Raw genomic sequence first — 14855 nt, 5'->3', positions numbered from 1 at the left:
CTAAGCGCTCCCTCGGAGGCGGGTGTCTCAAGAGTTCCCTCCGAGGCGGGTGTCGAAGCGCTCCCTCGGAGGTGGGTGTCCAAGCGTTCCCTCGGAGGCGGGTGTCTAAGTGTTCCCTTGGAGGTGGGTTTTCAAGCGTTCCCTCGGAGGCGGATGTCTAAGTGTTCCCTTGGAGGTGGGTTTTCAAGCGTTCCCTCGGAGGCGGGTGTCTAAGCGTTCCCTCGGAGGCGGGTGTCTCAAGAGTTCCCTCCGAGGCGGGTGTCGAAGCGTTCCCTGGGAGGTGGGTGTCTAAGCGTTCCCTCGGAGGCGGGTGTCGAAGCGTTCCCTCGGAGGCGGGTGTCGAAGCGTTCCCTCGGAAGCAGGTTTTCAAGAGTTCCCTCGGAGGTGGGTGTCTAAGCGTTCCCTCGGAGGCGGGTGTCTAAGCGTTCCCTCGGAGGCGGGTGTCTAAGAGTTCCCTCCGAGGCGGGTGTCGAAGCGTTCCCTGGGAGGTGGGTGTCTAAGCGTTCCCTCGGAGGCGGGTGTCTAAGCGCTCCCTCGGAGGTGGGTGTCCAAGCGTTCCCTCGGAGGCGGATGTCTAAGCGTTCCCTCGGAGGCGGGTGTCTAAGCGTTCCCTCGGAGGCGGGTGTCTAAGCGTTCCCTCGGAGGCGGGTGTCGAAGCGTTCCCTCGGAGGCGGGTGTCTAAGCGTTCCCACGGAGGCGGGTTTTCAAGCGTTCCCTCGGAGGCGGGTGTCTAAGCGTTCCCTCGGTGGCGGGTGTCTAAGCGTTCCCTTGAAATCGGGTGTCTAAGCGTTCCCTCGGAGGTGGGTGTCTAAGCGTTCCCTTGGAGGCGGGTGTCTAAGCGTTCCCTCGGAGGCGGGTGTCTAAGTGTTCCCTCGGAAGCGAGTGTTTAAGCGTTCCCTCGGTGGTGAGTGTCTAAGTGTTCCCTCGGAGGCGGTTGTCTAAGCGTTCCCTCGGAGGCAGGTCTGCAAGCGTTCCCTTGGAAGCGAGTGTTTAAGCGTTCCCTCAGAGGTGGGTGTCTAAGAGTTCCCTCGGAGGCGGTTGTCTAAGAGTTCCCTCGGAGGTGGGTGTTTAAGCGTTCCCTCCGAGGTGGGTGTCTAAGAGTTCCCTCGGAGGTGGGTGTCTAAGAGTTCCCTCGGAGGCGGGTGTCTAAGCGTTCCCTCGGAGGCGGGTGTCTAAGCGTTCCCTTGAAGGCGGGTGTCTAAGCATTCCCTCGGAGGTGGGTGTTTAAGCGTTCCCTCGGTGGTGAGTGTCTAAGCGTTCCCTCGGAGGCGGGTGTCTAAGCGTTCCCTCGGAGGCGAGTGTCTAAGCGTTCCCTCGGAGGCGGGTGTTTAAGCGTTCCCTCTGAGGCGGGTGTCTAAGCGTTCCCCCGGAGGCGGGTTTTCAAGAGTTCCCTCGGAGGCGGGTTTTCAAGCGTTCCCTCGGAGGCGGGTGTCTAAGAGTTCCCTCGGAGGCGGGTGTCTAAGCGTTCCCTCGGAGGCGGGTGTTAAAGAGTTCCCTCGGAGGCGGGTGTTTAAGCGTTCCCTCGGAGGCGGGTGTTAAAGAGTTCCCTCGGAGGCGGGTGTTTAAGCGTTCCCTCGGAGGTGGTTGTTAAAGAGTTCCCTCGGAGGTGGGTGTCTAAGCATTTCCTCGGAGGCGGGTGTCTAAGTGTTCCCTCAGAGGTGGGTGTTAAAGAGTTCCCTCGGAGGTGGGTGTTAAAGAGTTCCCTTGAAATCGGGTGTCTAAGCGTTCCCTTGAAATCGGGTGTCTAAGCGTTCCCTTGAAATCGGGTGTCTAAGCGTTCCCTCGGAGGTGGGTGTCTAAGCGTTCCCTCGGAGGTGGGTGTCTAAGCGTTCCCTCGGAGGCGGGTGTCTAAGCGTTCCCTCGGAGGCGGGTTTTCAAGCGTTCCCTCAGAAGCAGATTTTCAAGCGTTCCCTCGGAGGCAGGTTTTCAAGCGTTCCCTCAGAAGCAGGTTTTCAAGCGTTCCCTCGGAGGCAGATTTTCAAGCGTTCCCTCGGAGGCAGATTTTCAAGCGTTCCCTCGGAGGCAGGTTTTCAAGCGTTCCCTCGGAGGCAGATTTTCAAGCGTTCCCTCGGAGGCAGGTTTTCAAACGTTCCCTCGGAGGCAGGTTTTCAAGCGTACTCACGGAGGCGAGTGTCTAAGTGTACCCTCGGGGTTGGGTATTCAAGCGTACCCTTGTTGTCTACAGAAGATGCACATCTACGAAACATTACTACGGCACTTTGCAAAGATTTTTTTCACTTTTAGATTAGTTGTTCATTTGGCGCACAGCAGTGACATCAAGCTAAAACGCAACCCGAATTTGAATTTGAAGAAAAAAAAAGGTTGAAAGAAAAGAGAGAGAAAGATGGACTAGAATAGATAGATGCATAACAGTGGCAGTATAACAAACATACTATCAGAGGTTTCAACTGGTTTTGTCCCAGTCCCACCATTATAACCAAGAAACAACTCGGGGACCAACTGCTTTTGGGGATGTTTGTTTTATTTTGCCCCTTGATTTTAAATAAGACTATGGGCCTATATAGGCTATTTATTTGGATCAGTGTCAATTTTTATTTGGATGGTTTTACTATTAAAAAAAAACAAAGCAAAAACAGTCAATGAAAAATGAACAACAGGAAGCCAAGAGGGCTTATAATATTACAAAGTTCACTCTGACTCATTTGACATAATTTGGATGGGTAAATTAGTACAAAATAAATTGAGTCTAAAGAATAAATATTTTTTTTTTTAATTTTTGTTGTTTTCCATTTACAATTTCATGGACCACCTGCAATACCACCACGGACCACCAGAGGGCCGCGGACCACCGGTTGACAAACCCTGAACTATATACATGTTCACATAAGGCCATATCATATATATATATATATATATATATATATATATATATATATATATATATATATATACATATATATATATCTATATATGTATATATATATATATATATATATATATATATATATATATATATATATATATCTGTGTGTATTTGTGTATGTGTATATTATATAGTATATATACATAGAGAGAGAGACTTTAGTGACTGAATATAAATAATTACATTTAGTTGACACTTAAGCGTAAACAGAAAATTAGTTAAATTAGTTGAAGATACTTGTCTGTTTTGTTGGTCATTTCATGGCCACTAGTACCCAATAATACCCGCGGTATACTGTATCAACACGGCCACCGTGCCGTCACATCCCTAACACGACCCTCATGTCCACAGATACGTCCTGGACAACCAGTACACCAGCTCCAGTGGAGCTAAGTTCCCAGTGAAGTGGTCTCCTCCGGAAGTTCTCCACTACAGCAAATACACCAGCAAGGCCGACGTCTGGTCCTTCGGTGAGGAGCCGCCGGGGAACCGTCGGGGAGCTGTCGGGGAACTGTCGGGGAACCGTCGGGGAGCTGTCGGGGAACTGTCGGGGAGCCGTCGGGGAGCCGTCGGGGAGCCGTCGAGGAGCCGCCGGGGAACCGTCGGGGAACCGTCGAGGAGCCGTCGGGGAACCGTCGGGGAGCCGTCGGGGAGCCGTCGGGGAGCCGTCGGGGAACCGTCGAGGAGCCGTCGGGGAACCGTCGGGGAGCCGTCGGGGAACCGTCGGGGAGCCGTCGGGGAGCCGTCGGGGAACCGTCGGGGAACCGTCGAGGAACCGTCGGGGAACCGTCGGGGAGCCGTCGGGGAACCGTCGGGGAACCGTCGGGGAGCCGTCGGGGAACCGTCGGGGAGCCGTCGGGGAGCTGTCGGGGAGCTGTCGGGGAGCCGTCGGGGAGCCGTCGGGGAACCGTCGAGGAGCCGTCGGGGAACCGTCGGGGAGCCGTCGGGGAACCGTCGGGGAACCGTCGAGGAGCCGTCGGGGAACCGTCGGGGAACTGTCGGGGAACCGTCGGGGAGCCGTTGGGGAACCGTCGAGGAGCCGTCGGGGAACCGTCGGGGAGCCGTCGGGGAACCGTCGGGGAACCGTCGGGGAACCGTCGGGGAACCGTTCGGGAGCCGTCGGGGAACCGTCGAGGAACCGTCTGGGAACTGTCGGGGAACCGTCGGGGAGCCGTTGGGGAGCCGTCGGGGAACCGTCGGGGAACCGTCGAGGAACCGTCGGGGAACCGTCGGGGAGCCGTCGGGGAACCGTCGGGGAACCGTCGGGGAACTGTCGGGGAGCCGTCGGGGAGCCGTCGGGGAACCGTCGGGGAACCGGCTGTCGTACGATCCACCGTGGTTCATAACTGAACCTGCTTGTGTGCAGGTGTGCTGATGTGGGAGATCTTCTCCGAGGGCCGGACTCCGTTTGAAAACCGCTCCAACCTGGAGGTGGTGAACGACATCACCGGTGGGATCCGGCTGTACCGGCCGCACCGCGCATCGCAGCAGCTGTACGCCATCATGTACCGCTGCTGGCACGAGGTAACAACCCCCCGACCCCCGACCCCCAGATCATAGACATATTTAACGTATCCGCCCAATCGAGCACTGAGCCGTACGTCAACGTCGCCGCCATATTGGATGTTCAAGACTGGGCTGCAAACTAATACAAGTAAATGGACTTATTTTCATAAAGCGCCTTTCTACAAAGAAATGTACGTTACTTCATGTTACTTTACTTTACTTCATTCACACGCACTTTTTTCCTCTTTTTTTTCCTCTTTGTTCCTCTTTTTTCCCTCTTTTCTTTCTTTTCTCTCTTTTCCCTCTTTTTTCATCTTTTTTTCCCCTAATTTTTTCCTCTTTTCTTTCTTTTCTCTTTTTTCATCTTTTTTCCCTCTTTTTCTATGTTTTCCTATTTTTTCCTCCTTTTCTCCTTTTTTCATCTTTTTTCTCTTTTTTTCATCTTTTCTTCCTCTTTTTTCCTTATTTTCATAAAGCTCCTTTCTACAAAGAAATGTACGTTTTACGTCTCATTTATTCATTCACACACGCACTAATATACTTGGGAAACAGTTAGGCACCAAATATAATATATTTAATTTTCTCAGATGGCAAAAATAAGAACTTTATTGATCCCACATAGGAGTAATTCATGTTATATCAGCTATAGAGAACAAGGCAGTGCCGACAAACAATATATATCCCCCCTCACAAAAATACAGAATACAAAAATACAGAAACATATTTTCTCATCAACAAAACAAATTAAAAAAATTTCAAATAACAAAATAACATTTGAACCATTTTTCCGACAATAAAATAACTGAAAAATCTGAAAAATTGTTCAAATATGTTATTTTGTTACTTGAAAATGTTTAAATATGTTTATGTAAAATATGTTTTGTTGATGAGAAAATATGTTTCTCTATTTTTCTTATTTTTGTGAGGGGGATATATATTGTTTTTCGGCACTACCTTGTTCTCTATAGCTGATATAACATGAATTACTCCTATGTGGGATCAATAAAGTTCTTATTTTTGCCATCTGAGAACATTAAATATGTTATATTTGGTGCCTAACTGTTTCCCAAGTATATTAGTGCGTGTGTGAATGAATAAATGAGACGTAAAACGTACATTTCTTTGTAGAAAGGTGCTTTATGAAAATAAGTCCATTTACTTGTATTAGTTTGCAGCGCAGTCTTGAACATCCAATATGGCGGCGACGTTGACGTATCACACGGAGAACGTCATGACGCAATTCCTGTCATTTCCGCTTCTTCTTCCTGTATCCAAATCCAAAACAAATGCCGCTTCGCGCAACTTTTCTCTCACCTTCTTGTAAATGTTCTATCCCGGTACTTTCTACCGTCTACAAATGAAATGTTCAGAAATGTTCATATCCTTCATTACATTTATGAAGTGATTAGTCTCCTCCTGGTCTTGGTTTCTCCGTGTTTATAAGAACTTCCTGGACTCAAAAGACCAGGATTCCTTGTGAACAGAGCATGTGCAGAAAACAGATTCCTGTTCCGTTTGATGGGGATATTCTGTTTGGCGTTTACATGACCCAATATTCGGGTTTTAAAAGGAGTAACCCAGGGCTCATATTGGGGTTATTCAAAGGGGTTATTGGTGTTTACATGGCCGTGCAAATTTGGGTTATTGCCAAGATTCTGGTTTTAAAAGGGTTATTGATGCATGGAAACGCAGTCAATGTTTACATGCAGTTAATAACCCTTTTCTAACTGGAATATTAACCCGGTTTTGCACGGCCATGTAAACACCATTAACCTCTTTGAATAACCCGAATTTGCTCATATTGGGGTTTTTGAAAACCCCAATATGAGCCCTGGGTTACTCCTTTTAAAACCTGAATATTGGGTCATATAAACGCCTAACGGAATATCCCCATCAAACGGAACAGGAATTTGTTTTCTGCACATGCTCTGTTCACAAGGAATCCTGGGGCCTCGTTTATCAACCGTTCTTAGAAAAAGTTCTAAATTCTGTCGTAGGAATGAAATTTAGAATGCGTGTAAGTAAAAAAAAAATCCGGACTTATCAAACGTGCGGACACCGGTCATACGCACATCAGCGGTTACCATCATTTGCATACAGCGCCTCCAATTGGCCATATATGGAGCAACAACAGCTCCCGGTTGGAGGTTTACAAACTTTATTGAACAAAATTCTGTAGGGTTTACAACAAAAGGCAAATGAAACAAAATAATCAATTATCTACAGATATTCAACATTTGGGGGGGTTGAGAGCAAAAAAAAAAAAAAGATACATTTACTGACAAGCTATGGGGAGTGTATTAATAAAAATTAAGAATCAAAGACATCGTTTCATATAAGCTTTTGGCAATATGGTTTTTTTCACGCATCAGTTTTAGAGACGCTAAGTACAGTTTACATTCATTTTTCAGATGTACAATGGAGGGTTTGCTGTTATTCCATTTGCATTTATGTATGTGATATTTACCTAGTAAAATAATTATGTTGACCATGTTTGATATATTTCTTGGAAGATTATCCATATAAATTAAGATTTGGTTGGAGTCAAAAGCTCCTGCTTGGAGGTGCAAACACCAACAGAGCTGTTCTGCAGAATAAATGAGTCGTGCGTCCAGGCCACCGGGCAATAACGTTTGATAGAGAGAGACATAGTTGCATCGCAGGCTGTTCATTATCCTCCTTGCTGCTGTTATTGTTGTTGTTTTGAATTTGGATACAGGAAGAAGAAGCAGAAATGACGGTAATTGCGTCATGATGTTCTCCGTGCGTCGCTGGTTTGATCCAGATAAATGATTAATCACCATGCAAACAGGGATAACCCTGTTAGCTCACGCATGGAAACAGAATATTCCCAATGTTTCAGTAACCTTAACGCAAATTTTGACTGCATGTAAAAGTCATTGCTGCACATTTGACTCCACCTTTTTCTAACCACTTGTTCTCTCCCCCGGTGCAGACGGCTCAGGGACGGCCGCCGTTCTCCGAGCTGCTGGAGGAAATCAGAAAAGTAGCAGAAAATCCAGACTGACACAAAATATCTGTCTTTCTGTTAACATGAATTTATGTTATATAGTTTATTCCTGTAAATAAATGTGTTTTTTTTAATTAAAATGTTAAACGTACTGTTAACACAGTAAAATAGTGTAGCTGAAAAATACAAGTATGACTGTGAATTTAAAACTGTTTGCTTTGCACCTAAAGTTGATTTTGCACACATGGAGCTCCTGTTCATAAACATTTATGTAAAGTACGGTAGAAACTGTTTTTTTATGCATCAAATAAAGTCTGTAAATATACAGGACTGTCTCAGAAAATTAGAATATTGTGACAAAGTTCTTTATTTTCTGTAATGCAATTAAAAAAACTAAAATGTCATACATTCTGGATTCATTACAAATCAACTGAAATATTGCAAGCCTTTTATTATTTTAATATTGCTGATTATGGCTTACAGTTTAAGATTAAGATTCCCAGAATATTCTATTTTTTTGAGATAGGATATTTGAGTTTTCTTAAGCTTTCTTTTTGTAATTGCATTACAGAAAATCACAATATTCTAATTTTCTGAGACAGTCCTGTAGAGTCAACAACAGTGGTTTCCATGGTGATAAGGGTTTTCATAGTGTGCGACTTTGAAAACGCACCTAAAATTAGTCTCAAACTGAAGCTCCATGAAGAGAAACTTTAACTGTGAATTAATTTATTACTCGACTCTGGGGTAAAAGGCGTCACAGATGAGTTAAAAGCTTAAATAAAGAGTTTTAAATAAAGTTTTGGGAATCCTGCTCTGACCTTCAGTTGGATCTTGTGATGCATTTGGGAAACTTTTCCTTCATTTGGGTTTTTTAGTTAAAAACCTGTAAATCTGTGTCCTCACTAGGCCTGTGTTGAAAAGATCGATTTTCCGATTCTAAATCGATTCTCATATTAATTCCTAAAAATCGTATTGTATGTCTAAAGATCGATTTTTTTATTTTTTATTTATTTATTTTTTCCCATCATTACATTACAATCATTTACATTACAACTTTTATTTTTTTGTTTAAGCCCAAAAAAGGAATGTGTTGTTGTACACGAGAATAACTAGTGCCATGTTTCTGCCTTTAAATATGTTTAATGGTATGAAAACATTAAAGTTTTCAGTTATAATTGCATGAATTGTCTATATTTCTTTGCTTTATATTCTGTCTTGGGGTTACATTTGCAAAAAATGCTAAAAAACAAATTTTCATTTTCATTTTCATTTTATTCTTTATTTCATTCAAAAAATAAAACAAACAATTCAATACAAATACAAACACAAATGTTCATAAATTGTGAATGAAAAGGGAGCAGAAAGAAGAAGAATCTTATCTAATCTGCCCCTTTTTTCCAATAAATAAATTCACAAATAACATAAATTAAAAATTTAAAAAACAACAACTAAGTGAATAAATAACTAAAATAAAATTACCGCCGTCTATCAATCAAACTTAACTAACATATTTCATTATATTTACTTAACATACAGGCTTTAATTGTTCTTTTGAATGTAATGTTTGATTTGGATTCTTTGTTTTCTTTATTCAGATTGTTCCATAAACTGATTCCTTTCACAGAAACACAACGTTCCATCAATTTAGTCCTGAATCTTGGTTTTTTTTTTAAATCTCTGTTCCTTTTAACTTATACTTGTTTTTCAACAATTGAGAAATTCTCAAAATTCTCAAAAATGGGAAAAAATAAGACTGATTTCCTCCGTCTCTGTTTTAATTATATTATTATATTAATATGTTGCAGAACTACAGTCATATAATTCATGCAACAGCTGAAAAAACAGTTTTAATAACACTAACCCAAATCAATATCGGAATCTGATCGGATCAAAGTGTGATCATCGATTCTGAGTCTTAAGAATCAGAATTGATTCTTGACATTTGACTGGCTCCCCAGCCCTCGTCCTCACAGTTACATTACGTGAGGAAGAGGACCGACTTTCCTCCGCTTTGATGAAAAATCAAACCTTTTCCGTGTATATCATCAGCTTCCTCCACACATGTAAATATTGGTAAAAATGTTTGCTCACGAAAGAATTCCACCATTTATTTTTATGGGAATTTTGTGCGATAAATCGATTTTTTTTTTTTTTTTTCTTTTTGAAATGGTTCCGTCTCGGCCTGTGTCACAAGTCGGCTGGTGTTTGTGTACTGTAAAATAGCGCTACAGTAAAATACAGCTAGCAATCCCATAATAATGAGGGGCATCAAAATGTGTGCAAGTTCACATAAAAAGAAAGAAAAAGGGATTATGCGATGAATTTAAATATTCATGGGGGTTTGGGGATTTCCATTGCAAAAAAAGGCTCTCTAGAAATAAACCTCATATTCCACAAATCTAGTCAAAAGTGTTTAATTCTGAGCAAATGTATCTTGGAAATGTCGCTGAGAAAACCTTTCTTGACTAGAACTCTTAAAACTATTAAAAATAGTAAATTTCCAAATTTCGAAGGAAGGAAGGAAGGAAGGAAGGAAGGAAGGAAGGAAGGGAGGGAGGAAGGAAGGAAGGAAGGAAGGAAGGAAGGAAGGAAGGAAGGAAGGAAGGAAGGAAGGAAGGAAGGACGGACGGACGAAGGGAGGAAACAAGGAAGGAAGGAAGGGAGAAGGAAGTGAGGAAACAAGGAAAGGAGGAAGGAAGGAAGGAAGGAAGGAAGGGAGAAAACAAGGAAGGAAGGAAGTGAGAAAAGAGGAAGGGAAGAAGGAAGGAGAGAGTAGGAGGAAAGAAGGAAGGAAGAAAGGGAGAAAAGAAGGAAGGAAGGAAGGAAGGAAGGAAGGAAGGAAGGAAGGAAGGAAGGAAGGAAGGAAGGAAGGAAGGAAGGAAAAAGGGGAGAAGGAAGGAGAGAGCAGGGGGAAAGAAGGAAGGAAGGGAAAAAAGAAAAAAGGAAGAAAGAAGGAAGGAAGGGAGAAAAGAAGGAAAGGGAGGAAGGAAGGGAGAAGGAAGTGAGGAAACAAGGAAAGGAGGAAGGAAGGAAGGAAGGAAGGAAGGAAGGAAGGAAGGAAGGAAGGAAGGAAGGAAGGAAGGAAGGAAGGAAGGGAGAAAACAAGGAAGGAAGGAAGTGAGAAAAGAGGAAGGGAAGAAGGAAGGAGAGAGCAGGAGGAAAGAAGGAAGGAAGGAAGGGAGAAAAGAAGGAAGGAAGGAAGAAAAGAAAAAGGGGAGAAGGAAGGAGAGAGCAGGGGGAAAGAAGGAAGGAAGGGAAAAAAGAGAAAAAAGAAAAAAGGAAGGAAGGAAGGAAGGAAGGAAGGAAGGAAGGAAGGAAGGAAGGAAGGAAGGAAGGAAGGAAGGAAGGAAGGAAGGAAGGAAGGAAGGAAGGAAGGAAGGAAGGAAGGAAGGAAGGAAGGAAGGAAGGAAGGAAGGGAGGAAAGAGGAAGGGAAGAAGGAGAATGAGGTAATTTTGACCCAAAGACAGTACAAGGGTTACTAAAACAGAGATGTGGATTGAATACTGAACTAAGGCCAGGGTTTTGTGAAAGAATTTGTCTTAACAGTTATTTTATTATCACAGTTAAGCATTTTGGGTTGGAGTTCAGAAATGGGAATTCAAATAAATCAATTTAAACATTTCTGTGGTTTTTTGGCCTCAAGTGTCAATTAAGAGAGATTTTAACTCTTGCTATGTGCGCGATAATAGAGAAATCCCCTTAAGAAAACGTTCCTTCTCTTTCTACGTATCGTTACCAATCACCCCTAAAGTCAAGGAAACCCACTTTCAAAACCCACTTCCAATTGCTCTTTTACAAAGTCCTTTTGGTCTGACATTCATAATTGGTTATCTTTAAAAATTGATGAAATACCTGTTTTTACTTACAATTATGTAGCTTATTATATGGATAACTTGGATCCTAAATATTCAAACATTATCAACCTGGTGATTATTTGGGGTAAATATCATATTCACACTTGTAAGTGGAAATACTCCCTCCTTTACGATATTTTTACATTTTTTTACCAACTACTTTAAATCTATGAAAAAGATTGATAATATGAATAGGGTTGCTGTTATCTTCACCACTGTTGCTGTAATTATTTCCTAATTTTATACCTTTTTAACCCTGTCTTGGTCTGCACATTTTTTGTGCTAAATAAAGTTTAAAAATTCACATAATAGAATGCAGGAGACACATTAGTGCAGTTCAGCAGAGCTGACACCAGGGGGCGTCAGATAACTTCTGATAGCACGATTCTGACCCGGATGAAGCCCAGTTTTCTCTGATTAAACACACTTAGATGCAGATTTAAAATAAAAACGTTTCTAGGTGCTGAGCTTTTACTGAAAAACAAAAAAGAAGAGAAAAACAATTAAGCTCTCTCGAAAACGGACGTTTTTCAGTACATTTCGATGGAAGCGGCCGTCAGTGCGGCGCAGGTGGGTGGGGGCGGGGCGTCGCCATGGTAACGCGCCAGGTGACCACGTGACCGTGGACGACTGTCTCCGGTGACTCGGACCTGGACGCGGATCGAAGCTTTAAAGGAGATAAAACTGTCAGGTACGCGTGTGTTTGAAACGTTTGTTATTAGATTAGATTAGATTCAACTTTATTGTCATTGCACATGTCAAAAGTACAAGGCAACGGAATGCAGTTAGTATCTAACCAGAAGTACTTGTGCAGTGAAATACACACACACACACACACACACACATATATATATATATATATATATATATATATATATATATATATAATATATCATTACAAATCAACGGAAATATTGCAAGCCTTTTATTATTATTTAATATTACTGATCATGGCTTACAGTTTAAGAAAACTCAAATATCCTATCTCAAAAAATTAGAATATTCTGGGAATCTTAATCTTAAACTGTAAGCCATAATCAGCTATATTAAAATAATAAAAGGCTTGCAATTATGGAGGATTTTTTGTGCCAAAATTAAATAAATAAATACATCATTAATTAATTAAAATGGGAATTAAATGTGTCATTAATTAATTAAAATTAGAATGAAATATGTCATTAATTAATTAAAATACAATTAATTTTAAGTAAAAATATATATTTATAATTTCAGCATTTAATTAATTAATGACACATTTAATTAATGATTTCGTGTTGCGTGTGAATCATGAAATGTAAAACTGTATTTATTAATTAATGACACATTTAATTAATGATTTTGTGTTGCTGAATCATGAAATGTAAATGTAAACTGTCAGTTTCACTCGTCAAACTCAGTAGGCGGATTCCAAACACCTCATTGGTTCCCCTGTACATCAAGTCAAGATGGGAAAGTGCAGAAATAACTCCAACAACTTCGAGCAGTTCCTCTGCTTTACACGCTACATGCTCGGGGTCAGCAGGTCCTGCTTCCACATACTCTGCAAGGTCGAAGATATCGCTCACCAACTTTCTACAAAGTTCACGAAAATCCTCCAAACTCACAGCTGTCATGTTTAGAAAATCCAAAGCAGTGGATTCCACTAGATTTGCGTTAGCCCCGCCCACTGAGTTTGACGAGTGAAACTGACAGTTTTACATTTACATTTCATGATTCAGCAACACGAAATCATTTATTAAATGTGTCATTTATTAAATGACACATGACACATTAATTAAATGCAGTTTTACATTTCATGATTCACACGCAACACGAAATCATGTCATTAATTAACTAAATGCTGAAATAATAAATATATATTTTTACTTAAAATGAATGAATTTTAATTAATTAATGACATATTTAATTCTAATTTTAATTAATAAATGACACATTTAATTAATTAATGATATATTTCATTCCAATTTAAATTAATTAATGATGTATTTATTTATTTAATTTTGGCACAAAAAATCCTCCATATGCAATATTTCAGTTGATTTGTAATGAATCCAGAATGTATGACATTTTTTTTTAAATTGCATTACAGAAAATAAAGAACTTACAATATTCTAATTTTCTGAGACAGTCCTGTATATCTAACATCTTTTTTTCAATTGCAAATAATGCTCAGGTATAATATTGCAATGAAGTGCTGTAATATTTTAAAAATGTAATAACAGGTATATTTTTTGAGAAAGTAAAGCTTGCTGTTATATTATATTTATTTATATTTTTATTTTGTATTCAAGCAAAACTGAAAAAGAAACAAGGGGTAGCACCTCATAAGTTTTTTACTTCCTCCTACTCCTTTTTCGGACATGAAGGTTTATTTCCCTTTGATTTGGTTAATGACTGTTTATTTCTATTCTTTTCTGATGTTTATGCGTAATTGTTTTTCTTTTTTATTTAATATGCTCGAAATAAAGATTTCTACGGTGGCCCACAAGGGCCAAAGGCACCACAACGGCCTAATGCGTCTCAGTTAAGGAAAACGGCTTCAAGTACAGAAACGATTCAAATTCACAAACTCAAAGAGGTACAAAAAGAGGAACGTGGTGCAAATGAAAAGGGTAACAGCTCAATGGACAGACACACGGGATGTAGAGAGAGACCGAACAGCTGACTGAACCACAGTGTTTTACATCCATGGTTTAAACATACAGCGGGAACGGTAATGTGATATAATTTGGTTTATATCACTGTACAACGCTGTATATTACGAGACGTTTCTTTATTATATTTTAACGTTACAGGATTTGTGGCCAAATATTAATGTCCATGGACCACTGGTTCTTGGTAACTGTACCAAATATTAATGTCCATGGACCACTGGTTCTTGGTAACTGTACCAAATATTAATGTCCATGGACAACTGGTTCTTGGTAACTGTACCAAATATTAATGTCCATGGACCACTGGTTCTTGGTAACTGTACCAAATATTAATGTCCATGGACCACTGGTTCTTGGTAACTGTACCAAATATTAATGTCCATGGACCACTGGTTCTTGGTAACTGTACCAAATATTAATGTCCATGGACCACTGGTTCTTGGTAACTGTACCAAATATTAATGTCCATGGACCACTGGTTCTTGGGGTAACTGTACCAAATATTAATGTCCATGGACCACTGGTTCTTGGTAACTGTACCAAATATTAATGTCCATGGACCACTGGTTCTTGGTAACTGTACCAAATATTAATGTCCATGGACCGCTGGTTCTTGGTAACTGTACCAAATATTAATGTCCATGGACCACTGGTTCTTGGGGTAACTGTACGGGTCACTGTGAAATCCAACTGACGCTAATTTAAGCTGATAATCAGCTGTTATCCCGTCTTCTCCACTAGTTGCAGCTGTTTTTGCTGATGTTTTGCCACTCAGTGTGAGTATGGGGGTGGGGGGTCCAGTGGAGAAGTGACGTCATTGCCTCAATTGTAAAGCCATTTCCAAACAATTTGGCGTTTAAAGTTCTATGTGAGAACGTATATTCACAAGTGGGAGGGATTCAAGACTAATCCTGGCAGGAGTAGATGTCCCAGCAAGTTTACGCCGAGGTAAATATAAAATAAATCCTAAAGCTGCAGCTCA

At 41.4% G+C, this 14855-nt stretch overlaps 1 protein-coding gene across 2 annotated transcripts in view; it reads left to right on the top strand.

The window, feature by feature from the left end:
• The window catches only part of txk (TXK tyrosine kinase), a 49571-nt gene extending 41780 nt beyond the window's left edge, over positions 1-7791 (top strand). Inside the window, exons 14-16 of one of the 2 annotated variants that reach the window (XM_061709509.1) lie at positions 3236-3354; positions 4251-4408; positions 7347-7791. In XM_061709509.1, coding sequence (XP_061565493.1) covers positions 3236-3354; positions 4251-4408; positions 7347-7418 — 349 coding nt within the window. In that variant the 3' untranslated portion in view covers positions 7419-7791. The remainder of the gene's footprint in view (positions 1-3235; positions 3355-4250; positions 4409-7346) is intronic. The other variant, XM_061709508.1, reaches the window with a different exon arrangement.
• The last annotated feature ends 7064 nt before the right edge of the window (positions 7792-14855 follow it).

Source organism: Cololabis saira, chromosome 20 (genome assembly GCF_033807715.1).
Source record: "Cololabis saira isolate AMF1-May2022 chromosome 20, fColSai1.1, whole genome shotgun sequence".
Lineage (NCBI taxonomy): Eukaryota > Metazoa > Chordata > Actinopteri > Beloniformes > Belonidae > Cololabis > Cololabis saira.
Note: the sequence above shows the minus strand (reverse complement) of the source record. Positions and strands in the feature narration are given on the sequence as shown.